Source organism: Anser anser (genome assembly GCF_964211835.1).
Source record: "Anser anser genome assembly, chromosome: 11".
Classification (NCBI taxonomy): Eukaryota; Metazoa; Chordata; class Aves; order Anseriformes; family Anatidae; genus Anser; species Anser anser.
In genome coordinates, this window is record NC_139732.1 from 23,156,152 (window position 1) to 23,178,980 (window position 22,829).

General features: G+C 56.1%; 2 protein-coding genes across 3 annotated transcripts; both read left to right on the top strand.

The window, feature by feature from the left end:
- Nucleotides 1-18,884, top strand: TCF25 (TCF25 ribosome quality control complex subunit). Of its 2 annotated transcripts, none has more exons than XM_083851499.1 (18): nt 1-209; nt 1,096-1,278; nt 3,160-3,234; nt 5,232-5,356; nt 6,900-6,965; nt 8,082-8,164; nt 8,724-8,854; nt 10,977-11,076; nt 12,287-12,380; nt 13,447-13,539; nt 14,186-14,291; nt 14,711-14,870; nt 15,930-16,017; nt 16,575-16,733; nt 17,200-17,290; nt 17,618-17,697; nt 18,335-18,407; nt 18,641-18,884. In XM_083851499.1, exons 1-18 carry the CDS (start codon nt 51-53, stop codon nt 18,800-18,802), a joined length of 2,028 nt encoding a protein of 675 aa, XP_083707625.1. In that variant the 5' UTR covers nt 1-50; the 3' UTR covers nt 18,803-18,884. The 2 variants fall into 2 exon arrangements, with proteins under 2 accessions (XP_083707625.1, XP_083707626.1); XM_083851500.1 differs by having other exon boundaries at nt 2-209; nt 1,096-1,263.
- Nucleotides 18,885-20,430: 1,546 nt separating this feature from the next.
- MC1R (melanocortin 1 receptor) lies at nt 20,431-22,266 on the top strand. Its single transcript, XM_083851501.1, has one exon. It carries the CDS (start codon nt 20,556-20,558, stop codon nt 22,122-22,124), a length of 1,569 nt encoding a protein of 522 aa, XP_083707627.1. The 5' UTR covers nt 20,431-20,555; the 3' UTR covers nt 22,125-22,266.
- Nucleotides 22,267-22,829: the final 563 nt, after the last annotated feature.

The window sequence follows — 22,829 nt, forward strand, 5'->3', positions numbered from 1 at the left end:
CGTGCGCATTGCGGGCGGCGCAGGCGCGGTGCGGCCCGGCCGGGGGCTCCATGTCGCGGCGGGCCCTGAGGCGGCTGCGGGGCGAGCAGCGGGGCCAGCAGGAGCCGGGCCTGGGTGAGCTGGGCCCGGCCGACGGCCCCGAGAGCGGGCAGCAGCGGCCGGAGGGGGTCGCCCGGGGCCGGAGCGGCGTCAGCAACCGCTTCGAGCTGGTGAGGGGCTGAGGGGGGGTCGGGGGGATATGGGGGGGGGCGGGCGGGGGCCTGGAGGGGCCGGGGGGGACCGGGAGGCGCTGACGGGGCTCGAGGGGGGAGAGGCCGGGGGGTGGCCGAGGGGACGGAGCTCTGGGGAGGGTGGTGGGGGGGCTGCGGGGAAGGAGCTGGGGGTGCTGGGGGGGGAGTGAGGGGGGTCCGGGAGGCCTGGGATGGAGGTGGGGGGGGCTGGGGGGGGAGATGGGGGAGCACAGGGGTGGGCTCGGGGCCGTGCGGCACCGGGGGGTCGGGGGGACACCGGTCTGGGGGCACGGGGCAGGGCTGTGCTGTGCTGGGGGAGCTGGGCTCAGCGCTGGGGCGCTCAGACAGCGGTGGCGGTTTTAGTTGGAGCACTGCTGCCCCCAGCCTGCCAGCCCTGTGGTGTCCCAGTGCTGGTGATCTGATGGCACCGGTGGCTCCCCGGGGTGACAGAGCCCGGTGTTTCCTCTCTGGGCACCTTGGCCAGCCCCAGCGCTTCCCTGAGGCTTGGTTGTGAGAGCATGCACAAGGCTGGCTTTGGAGCCTCTTGCAAGAGGCCAGATGGTCTGTGCATTGCGCTGTGTAGCAGGCACGTGGTCGTGGCCCTGTGCTCCCCTCTGGCTGGTCGGCAGGTGCTGGGCTGCCCCAGCTGGGTGCTGGGCTTTAAATGAGCGTCTGTGCCCGCTCTGTGTGCTGGAGAGGGCAGCTGGGAAGCTGAGCCCTGTTCTGCGCCTGCAGTGCTTTCCTCTGTCCTTTGCAGGTGTGAGTAGAACAGATGCCTGTGCAGTCTTGTCCTTGTGGGTGTGGGAGAGGGCAGAGCACGGCTCCGTGCCGCCTGCTGCTGCAGCTCATTCTTCTGTTTGCACAGATCACCAGTGAAGAACCGGAGGATGAACTCCCATCCAAAGAGGAGTGGGCAGATACCAGGCTCAAAGAGCACAATGCGTCAGAGAGGAACGATGAAGAGTCCGTACCTGAGGAGACAGAAGGCGATGGGCAGAGGAACGGGAAAGAGGCAGACCGGCCGGACCAAACGGTAACGCAGCTGCAGGTACCTTGCAGTGACAGTTGTTGCCCCACAAGGAGCAGAGAGAAGGTGTCGCATATTCCTGCCTCCGCTCGAGCTGAGCGGCTTTGTTGGTGATAGACAAATGTGTTCCTTGTGTGTGGGCTTTGTCAGAGGCTGAAAACACGGGTGTTGGGGCAGGTGTGCTCATGGGGAGCCTAAAACTAAATTGTAAGTAGGTGCAAGTTAACGTCTGGTTAGAAGTGCAGGCTGTCTGTATTCACCCTGTTCACTAGCTGGTAGCTTGCTGAGCTCACGTGCCAGGTTTTTAGCTGGGGAGGTAGTGAGCCTGCACCCTAGAGCTCCTTCAGAGAGCAAGAGCAAGGTGCCTGCCTGCCTGCAGCTCCTGCTTGTCCCAGCCCCTGTGTGAGCACTGGCTGGAGGAGGATGAGCAGCATGGTGCTGAGGGCCGTGTCTAGGAGCCTGCAGGGTGCGCAGCATCTCTGCGTGGGGCCTGGGGGATATTTCATGGCTTCAGAGGGGAGGCTCCTATAATGTTTTCTCGAGGAAGACCTTGTGCAATGTTGTTGTGGGCTCTGAGGTTATATAGAGCACGTGGGAAAGAAAGCGCTGCTAGGATTCAGGAGCAGAGGTTGCTTCTCCGCACTCATTGTTGCACAATTAACATAGTGCTACGCTGTAGGTGGTGCTAGGCTCTTGGGTGAATGCTCAGTGAGCATTTGGTTTTGGGCAAATGATGTAAACACTTCCAAACAATAAACTAATCGTTGAACTTCTTTCTTTCCTGTAGTATTTTGTTGTCATTTTCTGTTAGGAGTTCCTCCTCTAGTCTGTATTGGCTCTTAATCATCTCCTCGTATGACAGGTGCAGAAATACATAAGGAAAAGGACATTTTAAGTAACAATCTGGCACTGCAAGTCTAGTCCGTATCTTACTGGAGGTGATGGCAGGGAAGTAAGAGGGAATCAGCCCCTTGGTCTCATCCGTTAGGACCCTGCTTGTGGTGCCTGCGTGCCGGGTGCCCGGCAGCGTGGCCGGAGCAGCGGGGCTGGTGCCCGCAGCCAGTCGGGTGGCTTGGGAGCGCGCTGGACGTGCTGTGTGAGCTTTGTTCAGCCCGTCCCCACGTGAGCAGCGGCTCCAGCGTGACCCTGACCCAGGGAATTTGCTGCGTAAACACTCGGAGCACACCTGGTGCTGCCTCCAGATCTTCCTGGGTGGAAACGTGGGAGCGCTCGGCACATGTGGAGCTGGACTGGGGCGGCGTGTGCCCCTGGCCCTGAGATGGGCTGGGGAGTTGTGGAGCAGTTCTGTAGTGCTGAAACTTGGGAGTGTTACCTGTGGAGGGCTGGCGACCCTGGGAAAGTGCATCTTAGCTCTGCGTGCCTTGAGAAAGAGCCAGCGTGGGTAGCAGTGTGCGCCTTGGGTTGGGGAATGCTGTGCAGCATCGTGAGCTTCGGCAGCTGCATCTTAATTGAGAGGAGCCTGCATCACACGGTGCTTTCGGGCAGCTGTTGGTTTCTGTGGTAATCGGAGTGGCTGGTGAAACCATCTTGCTTACTAGAAAGACAGGAGTACAGTTTATTTTCTAGGGAGTAAAGGAAGGCTGAAACGTTTCTCCCAAACCTGGTGTATCTAAATTTTCTTGCCTGAGTGTGTAATCTTGGGCGTTAAAATGAAAGTGAGATGAGATTTAACCCTTGTGTTTTTAAACCTTTGGTGCTTGCTTTTATCTTCTGATTTTTTTAATTTCCACTTTCTGGCAGACTTGGAAGGATGAATATTGGTTTCATTTGGGGAACCTTCTGACATGCTGGTCCCTGTTGGAAATACGGTTCTTCCCCATGGAGCCTTCTTCCCTGCAGTCGTTGGGTATGCTCTGACGGCCGTTTCGTTTATCTTTGCAGCCCGTGTTAAGTAACAAGCCACGAAAGAAAAAAAAGAAAAGGAAAACGAAGAAAGCTGCAGCAGGCGAGGCTCTGGTATGTCTGCTTTCCTCTGAGAGACGGTGGCCGTGCCGATTCCTGCCTTGGGGCTGACAAAGCGGTGACACTGGTAGTGGCAGAAAAGATCTTGAGGCAAAAATGCTCCATCTTGTGCTGTACTCATTTAAAGTCATCAAAGGGCAACAACAGCTTTAGACTGCGGTCCTTTAAGCGACCGGGACTAGCGCAGCTCTGCTGCAGACGGCGAGAGCTGAAATCCTCACAGCAGCGTCTCCTTTCATCTCTGCTTTGAGGCTCTGCACAGGAGGGGGTACTGCAGGACCTGTGAGGATTTCTGCGTCTTCATGATATTTCCTTTGCCCTACTTAGGGAGCTCTGCAGAGCTCTACGAAGCTCCTGCTGCCGGCAGTGATTCGCGTTTACCTTTGCCTGCTTCTCCGCGCGCCTTCTCTGTAGCTTGCCATCGTACAGCTAAATGCTGACAAGAGCACCCGCTAGTGCCGAGAGCGTTACCAGCAAACGCCTGGCCAAGTGCCCTTCCAGAGGGATGTGCTCCTGTCTTCCCAGGGGTGAAGGGAACGAGGGGACAGTGATTCTCTTTGACTAGGTAGTCTACTCCTAAGTAAGCGTGCTTCAAGAGGAGGGAGAACTTTATCCAGCATCTGTGCGTGTTGTGGATAAAGCTTGGAGATAAATGGCCAAACTTGAATCTTTTATCTGTATCAGTCTGTTACGCTTGGATACTTTCACTGCTTGAGATAGGCTAGGAAGACATTTAATAAAGACTTAATAATTTATGAAATATATTTAAATATCTAAATATGTCTAAAAATATATCTAAATAATAATTTAGACTTCATTTAATAAAAATGAAGTTCAAGTGAGGAACTTTTTTTTTTTGCTAAAGCTTTTAAAGTCTTAACTCGGGGGAGACCCGTGGCTAAACACAGCAGGCCACGGTGTGCTGTGGTGCTGGGCAGGCTGTTGTGAGCGTGCCTCCCAGGGAGGTGCGGGCTGGCTGCTGCCTCCCCAGGAGTTCAGCTGGGGACGTGGGGGTGAGTCACTAAGGCAGAGAACCCCATCAGAGGGCCTGCTTCCTCCCCAGCCCAAGGATAATGAGCGAGAGGGTGACATCTGCCAGCCCTAAGCTCTAGGGAGATGTAATTCCTAGATCAAACCAGGCAGTTTGATTCACCAACTGGTGGTAATGCTACCTTTGTTTGATTGCTAAAAACGCAGAGCATTATAAACTTTTCATGTGTCCGCTCCATGCAGCGTAGCTGTATTTAGTTAAAAAGGCAACCTTGGGATGTTATTTGGGTGGTGTGAATGGGATTCCGCCTTCCGCCCACGTGCATCGTGAGGAGGATGTGAAATGGCCACTTAGAAATGCATCACTTGCTATTTGTGGGGAAAATTGAGGGAAATCGGGGTAAAAGTGTTATCCAGCAGCACAAGTTCAACAATTGTGTATATTCTTCTGGTTGTTAGAAGACTGGAAGGTGACTGTGCAGTACATCAGAGCTGGGTTACAAACATGCACGTTTGCTGTTGTATCACAAGGATCACAGCAGTAAATTAGTGTTTTCATGGAAAGCAGACAGCGAAGGCTGATTATTTCTTTACCATTAAAATCGACACCCCAGCTTTTCATGATATTTTAGGAAGTTAGGGTGCAGGAAATAAACCAGACAAAGCATAGCAAATGCTTGGTAGCAGGGGGCAGACCAGAGACCAGACACACAGACTTGTGAGCCCTGTGCTAGAAAAGACCACTGTGGCTGGCTCGTTTGGGCTCAGAGCACGAGGCCAGCAGCAAGCCTGCCTGCTCTTTCTAGTGCCAGATATATTCAGTATGAGAGTACGTGTGCTCCTGAGGTGGGGTAGCAGCAGGGGGAATAGTGGGGCCGCACCAGTCACACACAGCGTGGAGTTTGGGGTGAGCCAGAGGGCCTGGAGGCAGCTGGGCGACCCTGTGCCTACATGACGTGTCCTGTAATTACTGCCTTATCTCCGCATGTGCCTGTCTTAAGGAAGACAATGACCTGGAAGACATCGACAGCTTACTGGAGAAGATTGAGGATACCAACGGGATACTGCAAGAGACCCAGAGTGGAGTAATTGCTGAGAGCAGGCCTCTGCTCTACGTAGAGCACAGGTAGTGCTTGTTTTCCTTCCTGACTTTGGGTGTGACAGAGGTATTTGTGCCCTGAGGAAGGGAAAGGGGAGCCTGTGTAATCTGTAACCCCAGGATCTTACTCGAAAGGGGCTATGTTGTACACAGCTCCACTTCTAACCATAGCTCTTAAAGCTGTGTTCAGTTTTTCAGCATTCTCTAGAACTTAGAACTGGTATTCTCTACTGTCCCGCCTGGTTTGAGTGGACGTCTGGACCAGGCCGACCTCCAGAGGTGCCTTCCAGACTAAAATGTTTGGTAACTGTCAAAACATCTCCACAGAGCTGCTGAGAGCCACAGCACGTAAAGCTTTGAAACCAGCCTAGCTTGGCCACTTGACTGGCTGCGTTCAGGTTGGGTGCTGCAAGCAGCCCGCTCCAGTACAGCAAGTGCTGTGCTCCAAGGAAGGCTAAACACTACCAGCAGCTGATTTCACCAGCAAAGCTAATTAGACTCATCTAACCTTCCCCCATGTGACCATCAACAAAGTGGACTAAGTGCTAAGCACATCTAAGAGCTGGGGGATGAATTGGCCTCACACTAGACGTCTGTAACATCTAAGCCTGTGTCCCGCTGTGAAACTTGTCACGGATGGGCCAGCTGCTGTGTCCCGCGTGATTCAGAGCCCTGGGCTGGTGCAGATACTGGCAGATTCTGTTTCTGTAGGAAAAAGAAAGCATTTTAACCGGCAGGGTGGAACAATTTACCACTCAGGTTTTGAAGCCTGAAAACACTGCATCAAACAGAGTGGGCGCTCTTTACTAGTTTAGCTTGTTCAGAGACATTGCAGTAAAGGGAGAAATGTTTGTTTACCTACAGATGTTTTCAGGCTTCAGTGACTTCTCTGGTCAGGTGAGCGTTATTCAGACACCTTTGAGAGCTGGATAACCTCCAAGTGGGTGAGGGTTGGCGGTGCTGGATGTCAGCTTCCCACTCCCTCTCTTCAATTCCTGCTCACTGGATGGCAGAGAGAAACCTCTCCTAAATACGCCTCCCTTCTCTGGGCCAAATGTTAGATCAAGAAAACTGTAGGTGTTGTCATGCTTTGATATAAGATGTTTGTATTAAAAGAATGTATTTTAAGCCTTGCCAGCCTCCCTGCAGTGGTTAGGGTGCTTGCCCTGGATTGCGGACCGCCACTGCTAGATTCAGCAGAGGGCACCTCGTGTTTTCCAGGCACAAAATACCCTGAGCAAGCAGAGGCAGTCCCTGGGAGTATCCAGGCAAGGGCCCAGGCTGCCCTGGAGAGGGCAGCAGCAGTATTCCCCAGCTCATGGTCCTTGGAGCTGAGCACAAAAGAAGCGTGTGTCTGATTGAAGAGGCGTTTGGATGCCTCCTGTTCTGGCCAGTGACCAGGTTCCTCCTGGTGTGTTGTGTCAGACTGGTGGTGTGTGTGTGTGTGACAGTTCAGGGGTTTGAGCAGGGACAGTTCATGGTACAGAATGCTTGGCATTGGTGAAAAGGACAAGAGTGCAAGACTTTGTTTAACCTTTTTTAAATTTTTGTCTTGTTTCAACCTTCTCAGAAACTTGAATCCAGAGAATGAGTTGAAGAGATACTTCGGGGCTCGTGCTGTTCTTGGTGATCAGAGGTTGGTCCAAAATGTAATAGTAAACCCTTTGAAAGTCTGAGCTGGGGTGTCCGTCCTTCCCCTGGCACTGCTTACTGAGCCCCCAGTGCTATGCCTGTGCCGGGAACCCAGGGCACCCCAATGTGATCAGGGCATCTTCAGATTTCTTCAGATTATACCTACTACTTCCTTTTCCTCCTGTTGATTTCCCGCCCCCCCTTCCCTGCCAAATGCCCTTCTGAAGTCCTTTTGCTCAAATTCTTAGGCTATTGACTCTTAGTTGTTTTTTTTTCCTCCAACATTTATGGTTGTTACTATCCTGAAGTCTCTGTCTTACAGAATGGACCCTGAATATTTTCCAGGCAGTCTCATGTATTTGCTTACAGGGGCTCAGGGAACCAGCTGCTGCTTAGGTGTAAATCTCTGTGCAGTTACCCACTGCACTGTCATCAGCTATCCAGAAAATCCTTGCTTTCAGGAGCTGGTTGGAAAATGTGCACATAAGAAGGGTATAAGCTCGGGGCAGTGATGGGGGAAGGGGCAGCCCCTGAGAGAGTCTGTGAAAGAATTACGCTCCGTCAAGGAGAGGTTAAAACAAAAGGTGGTGTTTAGTGCTTGAGGAAAAGAAACAGTCACATCTCCTTACTCAGGAACTTCGTTAGAGTAGCTGTGACTTCCGAATTCCTCTTGCCCTGAACCAATACATTGGTTGCACTTAGGAGTACAGCTTAAACTGAGTCAATGCTTAAAGGCCCTGCTGGGAAGAGAGAGATGAGTCAGAGGGATGTGGGGCTCTCTTAATTGGGCCTGGGAACGTGTTTGAATAAAACAGGCAGCTGAGAACTTGGCAGGAATGAAAACAGGGAAAGAAGCTATTGCAGTGGAAATGCTGGAGGCACTGGCTGGCCCAAAGAGGAACGGTTAAAGTGAGGAAGAGCCAGAGTGAAGGTATGTTGTGTCTCGAAGGCAAGCAGGTTAAAGCTCTGGGCAAAAGCTCTGTGGCAGGGCTGCAGCTGGGGAAGAAGCTGGATCTCTTTTTTCCCCAAATGATCTTTTTTTTTTCTTTCTGGCAGTTTTTAGCCCTCCTTATTCTGCTAGTGCAGGAAAGCTGTGACCTGTTGTGTTTTTTTCCCTCAGGCCAAGGCAAAGGCAGCGCCAGTACGTCCGCAGCACGTGGCTGACGGTTCCCAAGAACACCTGGCCACGTTACAGCAAAACAGGTGAGGCTTTCAGTGCTGCTTCCCAAAACGCTGCGCTGCTGCTGGCTGACCGAGACCGTCGGTCTCGTGCCCGTGTGGCTGCTCCTACTAGCCTGGCTCTCCTGGAACCTCAGTGCCCAGGAGCTGGAGCAGCTTTCATCAGCTGCCAGGCCAAGGCTTCGCACGGGCTGAGGTAGAAAGGGAACTGCTCGTCAGCTGGTGATGGAAAAGGCCTCCTTTCTCAACAAGGAGGACCCTTTTTGTTGTGTCTTAGTATTTGAGTTCTCTTCTCCCCTTATTGGAGGTAGCAGGTGATGTGTGCTTCCCTTCTTACAATAGCCTTGCTGGACTGTGAGAAGATATCCATAGGGAGAGCAAGTCGCCTGTGCTTCTTGAGTGGGTTTCGGACATTGATTCATGGGAGGAGGGGAAGGGGTGAAATTCCGTGGGAGTTTCTGAACACACATCTGGCTTTGGAGCCAACAATGCGTACAGTCTTCCCGTGCTACAAGAAATCAGAAGAGTTTCAGCTGCTCACGCTCACAGGCTCACGGACCCATGTCTCCCATGTGCTCTCCAGGTATTGCCATGCAGCTGGTAGAGACCAGGAGGGGGGTGCAATACTTCACATTCGAGCACCACCGTGAGTACCAGCAAGTGCAGTTCAAGTTCCTGGATGCCGTGGAGTCCATGGACCCCAACAACATTGTGGTATGTTGTGAAATCGGGTTGTTCATGCTGTTATGTCCTGCTTTCCTGCAACCGGGGAGCAGGGTGATGTGCTCTAGTGCTTATCTTCTGTCAGCCCCGTCTGAGCGGGGTGAGGCAGCATTGCTTGCTGAGCTCTGCTTTCGCCTCATAAACGAGAAAGTGACCGGCTCGGTGAGAATGAGGTCCAGTCCCCGGTGGCCGAGCCTGGATTGTGCTGCTTGGAGCATGCCAGGTAGCTGGCAGAGGAGCCTGCAGGAACTGGCCGTTGGCTGAAGGAGTAGGAATAAAGCTCCCTTGTCTCCTCTCTTCAGCTGGGAAAGGGAAAATATTGTATAAGCCCACTTTTAGATGGGACTCTAAAGCAACAGTTTTTCTATTTATAAACCCTTGCATGGGTGAAAAAAAGTATGTTTTCCTGGTATTGCAGTAAAACAAGTCTTTGTGCTGAAGTTCTTCATGCATGTTCAAGCTCATTAAAGTCTGTGGTAACGCTTAGAGTTTCTAATGATAAGCAACAGAAAAATTTCTCTGCACCCTTCTGGACCATAACCGAGGTATTTTTGCACTGGAAACTGGCCACGTGAAGGCAAATACATGCCCTGGCAAAGTTTCTGAGAGGCCACTGTCTCTTGAAGATAAGGCCCTTAAAGAGGCCAGTGTTTAGTTCCTTCTGCTTTCCCACCCTCTGCTCGTAGCCACTGTTCTCTGCAGCTCATCAGTTCTGCTTGCTAAGGGATTCACAGTAAAAGATGCAAAGTAGTTGCTGGTCAAGTTTTAGTGGATTAAGAGCATTTTTCCCCTCTCACTATGACCCCAGGTGCTCCATATTTTCCAAAATGAAGGACTAGAAAGGAACTTACAGAAGCCAAGGAGAGGGAAAAATGTCAGACAAAAGGCACCAACCAAGGCACAGGCACCGGGCTGGGACAGCCATGGGTGCGAAGGCTTTACCCTGTAGGTGGGAACGTTGGCCACCACCCTGCAGACGTACCACTTCTGAGCCTTTGAAGCTGTACCTTATTTTTAATTCCGGGAGAAACTTGAGGAGATTTGCAGCAGCTTCAGTATTTTCATATTGAAGTTGAGATGTACTTAGAGAAAGTAGTCCGTTTATAATTACTGAATGCTGAGCTCTTTGCGGTATGGTTACACTTGTACTCAGAAGCTTGGAAATCTTTTTTTTTTTTTTTTTTCTGTCCATTCCAATTCAGGAGCTGGGTCCTGGGATTGTAATAGGTGTGTGAAATTATCCTCGTGGTGCCCAGAGAAAGCAAAAGCCTGATCGAATGTTCAGACCCTTTTTTGAAAGGGCTGGAGAAGGAAACAAAAATGTCACTTAGGCCTTTTGTCTGCACCTTGGATAGCGTGCGCAGTGCTGTGCCCTCCGCCTCCAAACGGATGCGGTGGAGCTGGGAGCGACTCAGAGGAGGACGGCAGAGATGAGCAAAGGCCTGGCACAGCCTCTGTGCTGGAACTGCCAGCTTGGCTGGGACAGCGCTAGGAGAGGCACCTGGGGGAGCCGTGACTGAGGTCTGGGAGGGGGAGAGAGCTGCTCCCTGTGCCTTCCAACACAGGGTGAAGCCGGCAGGTTCAGGCTAAAGGAGGCTCTTTGTGTTGTGGCTTTATGCTGTGGCTGTCTGTGTCACAGAGCTGGGTGCTGGGAAGTTACCTGGTCAGTGAGTGAACAAATTCCCGGTTAATTAAGGGCTATTAATATAAGGTGGTGTCCTTGACAGTGGGGGTCCCTGAACCCCTGTAGGATGGAAGTTTAGAGTATGCTGGGAGTCAACACTTTCCGCCTTTCCCAGATGTCTGCTTTTGAAGGTATGGCAAGTTGGACCTCTTAAGTGTATGACTGTCCTTATGTTCTTTTAATCCCTGTTTTTAGCCTTTCACATGAGGTGCATCTCAGCCTTGCATTACAGTCTTAGCATTGTTTCTGATGGTGTGGGACAGGATTGCTTCACATTCAGACCCAGGGGCAAGAACAGCCCCTGTCTCTTATGTGCTGTGTCAGGACATTTGCCTTCCTGCCGTGCTTACGGAGCTTGCCTTGTAGGCAAAGTGCACAAGAAACCAGTGATTCGTGCCATCGTGTAATCAAGCTCATGCTCTTCTGTAGCTGCTCCTTCAGATGAACCCGTACCACGTGGACTCCCTTCTGCAGCTCAGCGATGTCTGCCGGATGCAAGAGGATCAGGAGATGGCCCGTGACCTGATAGGTAAGTGCTAAGGTGGGGAGCGGACATGCTGGGAGGCTGCTGCGATGCCCTGCCAGCATCGGCCCCTCTTGGCTGGCCAGAGCTGGTGAGAGCTTGCGAAGGGTGCGCGTGGAAAACACCGGCCTGAACACCCAGCAGGGGCTGCGGAGCAGTGTGGCATCGCACCGCAGGGCAAGGCTTTGCCCAGGTGCTGGAGGGGAAAGGAAGGAAGCGGCGCTGCTGTGGCACCAGTCTGCAGACGTGCACACGTACCCAGTGCTGAGCAAGTCCCTGCTGAAAATCACAGCTGAGCAGTTGCTGTGAATTAGCAATCAAAGGCTTCTGGTTTGGTTTTGTTTTTATTTCAGCAAAGGAGCAGCAAACCAGAAGGGTTTGTTTGGCTCCGTGTTTGTGACTTTGCGGCCACGAGCACTCGGCCTCGTGTTACCCTTCAGGCTTGCAGCTTTTGCCGGAGCCTTTTGAGCAGAGCTGGACGTGCTTGTCTGCGGCAAAGCACATTAGCTTTCACCTTTAAAAAGAATGAAAGGATTGTCTGGACACGATGGGTGTCATCTGTAGGACATCCCTTGCAGGAGGAGGGTCTGATTTAGCAGCTACCCCGTACTGCAGTGCAAGGGGACGCTCCAGGAAGCCCACCCCATCCGCAGGGAGCATGTGTGGCTCTCCAGGCCAGCTGGCTTTGCCTTCCTGTGACCAGCATGCCGCGTGTCAGGCTCTTCTTCAAGCGCTGCAGGCTGGCGTGGTGGGCAGGAGGCATCCTGGGAGATATCCGTCCCTCAGCCTGCCGGGAGTCTGAGATGAGCTGTTTGGTAACAGGGACATGTGCTCCTCAGCATGGTAGGAGGGGTCAGGGGCTAAGTGAGGACAGGATCTTTGGCTCGCACACGTGAGGACAGTTGTGGCAGAGGCAGCTGTGCCAGCCTCAGTCCCAGGCTTCTTCCAGCAGAGTTGCTTTTTGCAGCCACAGCTTGATCTAATGCCTGCAAATGGGAGCAGGGCTCGATTGCCTGGGTATCTGCTGGGACCGCGTACTCGGAAGTAGCTTTGCACCTGTCTAGGGTGTGAATAAGCTTTTTTCATGGCCTGTGGGTGCCAGAGCTCTCACTTATCAGTGTTTTCTTGGCCAAACTGCCCCCCATTTTGTGAACACTGGGAAAGCCTGTGGTGTGGGGATGATGATGTGCCCTGATGGTGTCCGTGCTGTCTGCAGAGCGGGTGCTGTACAGCCTGGAGTGCGCCTTCCACCCCGTCTTCAGCCTCACCAGCGGGAGCTGCAGGCTGGACTACCGGCGGCCGGAGAACAGGTAGGTGGCCGCCTGCCTCCCGCACACCAGCCCGAGGGCACCTGCGGCATCCCCTGGCCTACTTTGGGCACGGAGACCCAGATTCACCACCTCTGCTGCACCAGCCAGTCCTGCAGATGGTGGTGGCTGGGGACCTTGAACGACCCTTTCTGTCAGAACAAGCTTTGCTGCTCTGCAATCAATGGCAACGGCCCTTAACGAGGCGAGAGCAGGCAGTGCTCGGGAGGGGGCACTGGGGTACCAGCAGCCCTTGTTCTGCCAGGTCACTTGTACTGAAATAGACTAAGGTTTTTTTGCAAAGTGTCTTCTTTCCCAAGGGATTTGCTATTGGAGCATTACCTGTTTCTCCCTGTCACATCCCTCTTGTACAATTAGTTTCCGTTAGCCCAAAGCAGCACTTATTTTTGTCATAAAAATCTTGATGGTGTGTTTAAGTCTGTGCTTGGTCACTTGTGTACTGTGTGCTCAGCTGCTCTTCCCAGCGCTTGCACTCTTCGAGGCCTGGCTGCTTATGTAATATTGACAGCTCTGCAGCTGCAGGGAAAGGTGACTTTATTCTGGGAATTTTCCAGTCAGCTGACCCAAGTAATCTCTCCCAAATTGCTCTACCTGGAGATTGCTCAGGTTTCCAGCGCCCACTCGCTGACAGACTTTGTGCTGTCCGTGACCTGAGCGCCGTGATCTGTATCTCACCCAATTTGGATGTTAGTCCCACCCCAAACATGTCACACGCGCTGCGTCACCGTCCTCGTGCAGTGCTGGGACAGTGGCAGAGGCACAGCTGTGCTAAGCCCGCAGGATGCGGACCTCAGGGATTTCCTTGTAGTTGTTGTCCTGAGTCGTTAGCCCTGGGTTGTGTGTGCACAAGGGGAGCGGAGGTGGAATGGGCCATGGGTTTGCTGTCCCTATGCTTGCACAAAGGTAGCAAGAGTAAAAAAAAAAATAATAATAATAGTAACAAACAAGACACAATGAAGATTTGGGCTGATTTGGAGTCCCCACTCTTGAATGAAACGTGCTGCTCTCCCAGCCTGGCTTCTAAAACCCGTTTCTGCTCTCCACACAGGGCTTTCTACCTGGCTCTCTTCAAACACCTGATCTTCCTGGAGAAGAGGGGCTGTCCCCGGACAGCTCTGGAGTTCTGCAAGCTGATTCTGAGGTAGGTGCCCCATGGAGGGCTGCGCCTCCTCTCCTACAGCTGGGAGTCGTGGTGCCCACGGGGAATATGCTTTGAGCAACACATGTAACCCTCGTATGCCCAGGCTGGACAGAAAATATTGGAGGAGGTATGATAGTGTTCCCAGCCTCAGGAAGGGCTTGTTGCCACTCCTTAAGGATGCAGTCCCACAGGTTAGTTTTGGGCATGTGCTCTTATCTGTATCCTGCTTTGAAGAGAGAGGTGATTGTTTAGGAGGAGGCTTAATCAGCTGGAACCTGATTGTCCCTTGCTTTTGGCTACCTAGCTGTGGGCCTGGCTAATAATTACAGCAGAGCCTGGAGTCTCTGTGGAGCAGATGCACAGCAGCGGCTTCAGCCTGCTTGGTTTGTGTGGCCATTGATCTTCCTCCCGTGTGGCCTCGTGGCAGGCCCGTCACCCCTCTGCAGGGAGTGGAATGGGTGAGGTGTCACACCCCTCTCCCAGCTGTGTGGGGCTATTTGTGTCCCCATTATCTCCGCTTGCTGAGTCATGGCATGACTCTGAGTGCTAGTGGGAAAGTCTTGTTTGACTTAGAAATTGGGGCAGGCACTTCAGCTTTTGTGACGCTTATTTTGGTTCCTCTTGTTGTGCTCGCCTCCCTCTGAAGCCTTGATCCAGAGAACGACCCGCTGTGCGTACTGCTGATGATTGATTTTCTGTCCCTCCGAGCTAGAGAGTACACCTTCCTGACACGCATGTTCCAGGAGTGGGAGGTGAGTTGCCAGCAGGCCACACCGGCGAGGGGTGAGGCAGAGCTCAGGGACACCTTGCTCCTGGGGCTCTCCCCACCCAGCTGGGCTGGAGGGTGGCAGCTGTGCCACAGATCGTGGGGCTTCTGTAACTGGCTCAGCCCTTTTGGGGACTGTCTCATGGGCAGGCTGGCATCTGGAGATTGTCAGAACAACCCATGGAGGCTGAGGTGTTCAGCGTTAGGTCCTGTTGCAATCCTGGTACCCTACAAACAATTATATAAACTCGAAGTTGCTTACTCAGTTGTAGGGGCACCAAGCCAGCAGCTGGAAAGTAACAGAATCTACCAAGCAATAAACCCCTCCCTGTGTGCAGCCCAGCCACGTTGAGATCACCGCATAGCATCGCTTCTCGATAAATCTCTCTCTCTCTGATCCTGCAGAGTCACCGGAATTTGTCCCAGCTCCCCAATTTTGCCTTCTCAGTGCCGTTGGCCTATTTCTTCCTGAGCCAGCAGGAGGAGCGCTCGGAGCTGGAGTTAAGCCAAGCCCGGGAGAGAGCTGCCCGGCTCATCCAGCTTGCGCTGATCATGTTCCCAAGCGGTAAGTCTGTCCCCACCGGTAAGTCCGTCCCCGCAGGCTTTGTCGCTCTCTTCATCTGTGAGAGCGAACGCCGGATTCCAAGTAGTCAAATGCAGAAGCAGCAGTTTGCCTACGGGCTGCGAACGGCGTTGGCCTCCGTCCATGTGGGACAGGAGCACTGACTCAGAGGGGTGACACAGCTCGGCCGGCCCGCAGCAGGTTGGCTGCTGGAGCCCACGCTGAACCCACCGCCAGGGCTCAGCCTGCCCTGCACCATGGCAGGGCCAGGGAGAGAGCGATGGAACCAGGGTGGGTACGGAGAGCCATGAGTCCTCCGCGTGTTGGGAGGAGATCAGCAACTGTGCTCTGTGCTGCTCGTCCTCCTCTTTGGCCCTTCACTGAAGAGAGTCACGGGCGTGCAGGCTGGGGGAGGGTGAGAACTGAGTTCTTGGAGCGGGAACATGTTTTACCCTGGGGTTGCCCACAACAGACAACTAGTCTCTCTTAGCTTTCTCTCCAAGGCACTGCTCTGCTTTAGATGTCCTTTCTACGGGTGCCCATCACTCTTGCTTTTATCTGTTTGGTGCTCATGTTCCTGAAAGGAGATACACAGCCCCTCCAGGCCCAGAGGGGACACAGAATGCCAAGGAGGGTGTGTCTTTTAAAGCCAGGAATAACCAGCTTTTGAACAGAGGTTTAGTTTGTGTTGGTTGAAACCATGTTTTTTGCTGCTTGTCACGGTGACTGAAATAAAACCTTTGTTCAAGTTCAAAGGCCAACAGCATTAAGTGCGTGAAATTGCACCTTATGTTACTGAGGGGAAAAAAAAATGTTTTTTTGTTTACTGTGGATCTGTTTCCATCATCCATCCAGAGATCAAAACACTGCATAACCTCCAGCCGTGAAGCTGGCAGCATCCTTGCATCCTCCTTGCGTCGGTTCTTGTTCAGCGCCCCGGCCTGGTGGGGTGCTTGGCCCCAGGGATGGGGCTGTCTCCCCGCAGCCCTGGCGGTGGTGACTGACCGCTCCCATGGCGCTTCTCAGCAGGCTGAAAGCGAGCTGTGTGACTTTCTCCTGCAGTTCTTATGCCGCTGTTGGATCACTGCAGTGTGCAGCCTGATGCCAGGGTCGCCTCCCATTCCTTTTTTGGGCTGAATGCTCAGATAAGGTAAGACCTGGAGATGTTCGCAGTAAGAGAAGGAATCGATTGTCCTGGTATTGGCGATTTTGCTTGCTCAGGCAGTTAATGGAGTTAAAAAGCTGTAGAGGACAATATTTGCTTTTCATGCTGAGAGGCTGTTAGATGAATTGATAATGGATTCCCGTAAAGGCTACCAGATAACTCTAATAGGCCTGCCTCACCTTAATGCGGATGGGTCAGAAGTTCATACTGCAGCTTGTCGGTACATGTAGTCAGAGCGATGCTTTCAGGGCAGGCTGTCTCCTGCCAGTCTGGATTTCCCTGACACGTGGTCCTCCTGAGCACGTGAATGGTCTCCCCCTCGGGTAAAGGCAGAGCAACTTTCATCTCATGGCTCTGCTTATCCCAAAAGTAGGAGGAGGCAGAAAAACTGGTGAAGGTAGATGTAAACAGCAGAGCTGGGAGCCTGCGATCCCTCTCTGTGTTCTCACGCTGAAGCACGATGCAGAGACGAGCTCTTTCGAGACAGCATGGGGACCTGCAGGCAGGAGGAGAGTGCCCTGAATAACAACTGTGTCCTTTAGCCAGCCTCCCGCCTTGAACCAGCTGACGTCTCTCTACGTGGGAAGGACTCACTCCCTGTGGAAGGACCCAGCTGTCATGGCTTGGCTGGAGACAAATGTCCACGAGGTGTTACGCATGGTAGACACCAGAGACCCGCTGGTGGAGGAGTCTGAGCTCAAGTGAGTGCAGCAGGCAGAGGTGACGGGCTCTCATAAGGGATCTGGGTGCTGAAACACGGGGACAGGTCAGGCTGGGGGGCTCAGCAGACGAGAGAGCAGCTCTGTCCTGGGCAGCAGTGACGTTGGGGCTTGTTCAAAGTGCTTAGAGACACTTTCCATCTCTGAGAAGTGGGAGAGGGAGGTGTTAGTTCTTCTCTTAAACTGGTGTTAGTTTGCTCTGCTGACTTGCAGAGGTAAGAGGCTGGTGAGTGAGCTGTGCAGTGTCCCTGAGCTGCTCTGCTCTTCCGTCTGGAGGCTGGCAGCTGCCACGTGAGCTTGGCTTCACCTTTGGCCAGCTCAGTCTGACCTGGTGGGTCCCGGCAGAGCCAGGGATGAAGCTGACATTGCACCTAGAGAAGTGGAGATGAAACGCTGGCTGTGCTGAGGTGTGCTCGGTGCCATCAGCTGTTCCCGCTCCCTGCTTTAGGAGGAAGATGAGATACCAGAGTGCCCCCAGGAATATCTACCGGCATGTCATCCTCTCCGAGATGAAGGAGGCCACGGCAGCTCTGCCTCTGGTGAGGGCCCCCTGGGGGTGCAGATGGTGCTGCTGTCTGCGGAGTGGTGGCACTTGTGTCCTTACTACGCGTGCAGATGTTGGGCATGTCTCAAACCACAGCCACCGAAAAGGAAACATCTGCATGACCTCGAAGCATCCTCCCTCTGCGTACAGCTTCCTGAGTGTCCTCAGGATAAGGCGCGCAGCGGCGTGTGCAGGCAGGCTGGGCTGTGGCTGCTGCTTTTCCCAAGACCAAGGCCTGCCCAGCAGGTCCAGCCATCTCCATGCCTTGGTGTTTGTCGCTGGTGGTGCGCAGCCTTCACCTCTCTCTTATTGCCCTCTGCAGGAGGTGACATCGCAGCCTGTGATGGGGTTTGACCCCCTTCCTCCTCTGGACTCCATCATCTCCTACACTAGACCAGAAAGGTACCTTCTCTGCCCCTGTGCCGGCGCAGCTCGCCTCCTCCCAGCATCGACACCTGGCTGCCTCGGCCGGGGTGCACGTGGGTGCTCAGCACTGGCATCCTCCTCCCTCCGAGGGAGAGCAGCCTGGCTTGGGCGCTCGCCAGCAGGCTGAGCGAACAGGCAGGGCTGGTCCTGCTGCCTCTGCGTGGGGCTGGTGGTGGCCATCGCAGGCAGCAGCTCGTCACAGCTGTGGAGGCAAAGCCTGTTTGGAAAAAAAAAAAAAAAACAACAACAACAAAAAACCTTTGTTTCTTAACTGAGGTGGGTTGGGGTAAACACGGATACGATCGCAGCTGTCTGTGGTTGCAAGGACTGTTCAGGTGAGGCTCATACGTGCCTCACACGCTGGCCCAGGTCAGAGGACACAGGGCAATGCTTTTAATGGTTGTTTTGCCCAGGGGCTGGCTAGCTGCTGGCTGCCTGGGGTAAGAAATGCTCACGAATTCCCCAGTACCTCGCTTTGGGAGAGTCTGACTGGCTCAGGGAGGGGCCGTGCTTTGTGGTTACCAGCTCCTCTGCCCTGTCTCAGCCCGGGTGAGCACTGGCAGGTCAAGCGCAAGCTACCCCTTAATCATGGTGTGCAACTTGTGTCTTTCAGAACGAACCATCCATCCAACGAAAGCACTTTATCTCTCTTCTTCCGATCACTGTTGCCAAATTTTAACTTGCAGGTATGTGCAGTCAGCTGCTGCAGGCGAATCGGAGCGCACTTTTGCTTTCAGTACACAAGTTTCTACTGCACAGTGTTTCTGCAAAGGGAGTGGCTCTTGGCATATGCAGTGTGTAAACGTCAGGTTGCAGAACAGCCTGATGCTTTTTGGCAGGCGGCATTGTCTGTGTCCCTGCCTGCTGCGGCCAGGCAGCGAGCTCCCTGCTGGGGTCCTCCAGCTCTGCTCTCTTGCAGGGGGACATCAGGCACGATGGAGACGACGAGGCGGGAGCAGCGCAGGACCTCAACCAGGGGGTGAACAGGCTCATGGCAGCCATGCGGGACATGCTGGCGAACATCCAGTTTCAGGAACCCCCCCGAGACGACAATCCTGAAGGCGACGGGGACTGGGACTGAGCTGAGAGCACGCGTCTCCCACCCTGACCCTGTGTTAATTGTACCCCAACCCTGTCCCACTCCAATAAAGTCATAGAAACCAGACGTGCTGGCTGTCATTGTGGGGAAAGGGCTGCATCGAGCGGAGGCTGCTGCTGCGTGAGGCTGAGCGCTGTCTTAAAAGGGCAGGGCTAATAATCTGCAGCAGCTTAGGCCCCTTCTGGGCCCCTGCAAACACAGTTAATGCCCAATTCCCCGGTCTCTCTCTTCTCATGCCCTGTGCTTAATGGTCGTAGCCTTTTCTTCCTGCTGTCTCCTTGTCCTTTGTGCTTCCTCCAGGCTGAAGGCGCCTTCCCTGCGGCGGGGTGGGGGCGGCTGCCCTGCAAGCTCCCTCGGGGCCGGGAGGGACTGGGCTGTGTCCTTGTTCCTCGCAGTTCCCTGTGATCTGCCCTGGAGCTGGAGCTCTCCTGGTGTCTGCTGGGGGTGGGCGGGGAGCAGCTCCTCTTGCGCCGCAGCCATTGATGCTGCTGGGAGTGGAGAGGATCCCCCTCCCCTCTTTTATTTTTTCTTTTCCCCACCAGCTTCCCTTGTTTCCCTACCTTCAAGTGGGGCACAAAACAGTGCAGAGGCAGGAATGAGGTCAGCGGCGCCATAAAAGCCTTAGCTCATCGCTGCTGCCCACAAAGCTTTTTTCATTTCTGCTGTGTAACGGTGTGCGTGGCTCCAGTGCTGAGCCAGGCTGCGCTGCCCGGAACAAATCCCCCTCCTCCCACTGTGGCCATGCTGCAGCCGGGCTCCCTGCGGGCCGAGCTTCCCGCTTGGGGCTGGCCCTGGCCCCATCCTGCCCCTGGCACGTCCCTGCAGGAGCTGAGCCCCGGCTGCGCCCCGCGCTCGCGGTGCTTGGAGCTGCAGACTCGGCATTTTGCAGCTCTGCTCCCAAAGCCTGTGTTGACAAAGCCAGAATTCACCGCGCGTACCGGGCGGGGAAGCCGGTGTCTGCTGGTCCGGATTCCTCCCGCTCACGTTTCCCCGCGGCCTGGGCTGATCCTGCCCGCGAGGCGTGGGAGGTGCCGGGGACGCCGTCTGCCCGGGCGGCTGGCGCCGAGCGAGGCTGCTCCAGCTGGGTACTGCTGCGGGTGCTCGACCCCAGCCCGTGCCAGGGATCGGGGCTGGGGCTCGTGGGCTGGTGCGCGCCCATCCATGGGAGTCCCCAGGCCATGGCCTCGATCGTGGGAGCAGGCTCCTGCCGCAGCCTCGCTGCTCCCAGCCCAGCACCGGGGATGTGCGCGTACTGACCTCAGCTCAGCAGGCGGTTCTCATTAGCTAGGGCGTTAAAATGTCTCCCGCTCCCTACTGAGCACGGGGACCAGCCCTGCACGCAGCCGCTTCCACGCACACGGGACCGGGGGCAGCTCTGAGCCCCGGGCAGGCCCCGGCGCCCTGCAGGAAGGAGCGGAAGCGCTGGGTGTGAACGGCCTGTTCATGGAGCCCTGAATTGCTCTTTGGTGGCTGAGCAGCTCCGGGCATCAACAGCCAGCCAAAGGCACATGATGGTCAGATGGGTCCCGCGTCCCCCAGCCCGCCTGGGCTTGCTGTGGCACTGGGCTGTGAGAGAGGCCGCAAGCCGGCCACAGTGTGGGACTGTGCTCAGTTGTGCCTTTGACAGTCCCCAGGGGACACGTCGCTGCTCTGCAACGCAGCACCTGGGTGCAGCGGGGGGAGACGTCCATGGCCGGGGGCGAGTTCCATCCCTCATGCTGCCCCGGCTGTGGGGATGGTCCCACTGGGGTCCCCAAGACATGTGGAAGCTCCGGGGCATGCAGGACCCCAGGGAGCACGGGAACCCCAATGTGCACGGTCCCCCAGCGCGCTTGGCACCCACATGGCACAGAGCACCCCTATGGCACATGGAGGCCGTGGCGTATGGCCCCCAGGGTGTGCAGGGGCCCCAGTGTGCGCGGTGCCCCGGGGCAGTGCCGGGGTCCGGCAGCCCCAGCCTCGGTGGCGGCCGCCCCAGCTGCTGGGGCACAGGCTGTCATGTGTGTGCCCACCCTCCTCGGGAGGAGGAGCTGAGGGAGACGGCTTTAAAGTGGTGCAGAGAAAGGGCCCTTTCTTCCCCATAACTGCCGCCGAGCCCTTGCTGAGCTCTGAGGACGCCAGGAAGGGCTGGCGAGGAGGGAGGCTACGACAGCAGTGGGACGCTGGTGGGGCGGGGGGGCCCTTCCCCATCTCCCCCATGCTCAGGGCGCCACGGTGCCCATGTCCTCTTGACCTCGCAGCTGGGTGCTGCGGAAGCGCTGGCGGGGACAGCCGGGCACTCAGGCGGCCTGCAGGTGCTGTGGGGGGCCCTGGAGCCACGGTCGCCATCCAGGGAGCCCCCGGGGCTGAGGTCGGGGCCATGTCAACGTTGGCCCCCCTGCGCCTGCTCCGTGAGCCCTGGAACGCCAGCGAGGGCAACCAGAGCAACGCCACGGCCGGGGCTGGCGGCGCCTGGTGCCAGGGGCTCGACGTGCCCAACGAACTCTTCCTCACGCTGGGGCTGGTGAGCTTGGTGGAGAACCTGCTGGTGGTGGCCGCCATCCTCAAGAACAGGAACCTGCACTCGCCCATGTACTACTTCATTTGTTGCCTGGCCGTCTCCGACATGCTGGTGAGCGTCAGCAACCTGGTGGAGACGCTCTTCATGCTGCTGATGGAGCACGGCGTGCTGGTGATGCACGCCAGCATCATCCGCCACATGGACAACATCATCGACATGCTCATCTGCAGCTCCGTCGTGTCCTCCCTCTCCTTCCTAGGGGTGATCGCTGTGGACCGCTACATCACCATCTTCTACGCCCTGCGCTACCACAGCATCATGACGCTGCAGCGGGCCGTGGTGACCATGGCCAGCGTCTGGCTGGCCAGCACCGTCTCCAGCACCGTCTTCATCACCTACTACCGCAACAACGCCATCCTCCTCTGCCTCATCGGCTTCTTCCTCTTCATGCTGATCCTCATGCTGGTGCTCTACATCCACATGTTCGCCCTGGCCTGCCACCACCTGCGCAGCATCTCCAGCCAGCAGAAGCACCCGACCGTCTACCGCACCAGCAGCCTGAAGGGAGCCGTGACGCTCACCATCCTGCTGGGCGTCTTCTTCGTCTGCTGGGGGCCCTTCTTCTTCCACCTCATCCTCATCGTCACCTGCCCCACCAACCCCTTCTGCACCTGCTTCTTCGGCTACTTCAACCTCTTCCTCATCCTCATCATCTGCAACTCGGTGGTCGACCCCCTCATCTACGCCTTCCGGAGCCAGGAGCTCCGGCGGACGCTGCGGGAGGTGGTGCTGTGCTCCTGGTAGGCACCGGGACGGACAGACGGACAGACGGGCGGACAGACGGACGGACAGACGCGCCGTGGGGCGTTCCTCCTGGCGCCCCGACCGGGCCGGGCCCCGGGGGGCTGCCCGGCCTCGCGGTACCGAATAAAGGCTCTTTGCAGTGACGCTCTGCCTGGCACCGCCGTGCGGCCCCGAGCGTCGCGGGGCACCGGGAGCCTCCGTGCGGGCTGCCCCCGCCCGCACCCGCCCTTTATCCGCGGACCCATCGCTTCCCGTTACCGGGACCGCGGGCACCGGTTCCGGCCCTCTCCCGGCACCGGCGGGGATTGGGGGGGGGGGGGGGGGGGTTCCCGGCCGCCCCGGGGGGCGCCGGAGCGGGGGGCTGCGGAGCGCGGCCGCCCCCGGGCGGGACAAAGGCAGCCCCGCGCCGCCGCCGCCTTTGTTCTGCGGCCGCGCACGCTGCCGGCCCGCGGGGGGGCCCGGAGCCGGGACAGAGCCCCCCCGGCCCCCGACGGAGCCCCCCGGGCAGGATCCGGGCCGGGCCCCGCTGCCCCGGGGTGCTCGGACCGGGTCCGGTTGCCGGTGGAGCCCCGATCCCCGTGGGGGCGGGCGGGGCCCGTGCTCCCCCCGCGGGGGCCGGGGTCCCCCCACGCGTGGCCGGGTGGGCGTGCCGCCTCCCCTCCCCCACAGCGGCTGCGGGGACCCCTCCCCAACCCCCCCCCCCCG

Bases quoted from the DNA above. Each gene is read 5' to 3' on its own strand.
- MC1R (XM_083851501.1), top strand. From the start codon at position 20,556: ATGGTCCCACTGGGGTCCCCAAGACATGTGGAAGCTCCGGGGCATGCA.
- TCF25 (XM_083851499.1), top strand. From the start codon at position 51: ATGTCGCGGCGGGCCCTGAGGCGGCTGCGGGGCGAGCAGCGGGGCCAG. The intron at 11,077-12,286 runs GTAAGTGCTAAG...TGCTGTCTGCAG, and splicing joins GATGGCCCGTGACCTGATAG to AGCGGGTGCTGTACAGCCTG. The intron at 14,292-14,710 runs GTGAGTTGCCAG...CTGATCCTGCAG, and splicing joins GCATGTTCCAGGAGTGGGAG to AGTCACCGGAATTTGTCCCA.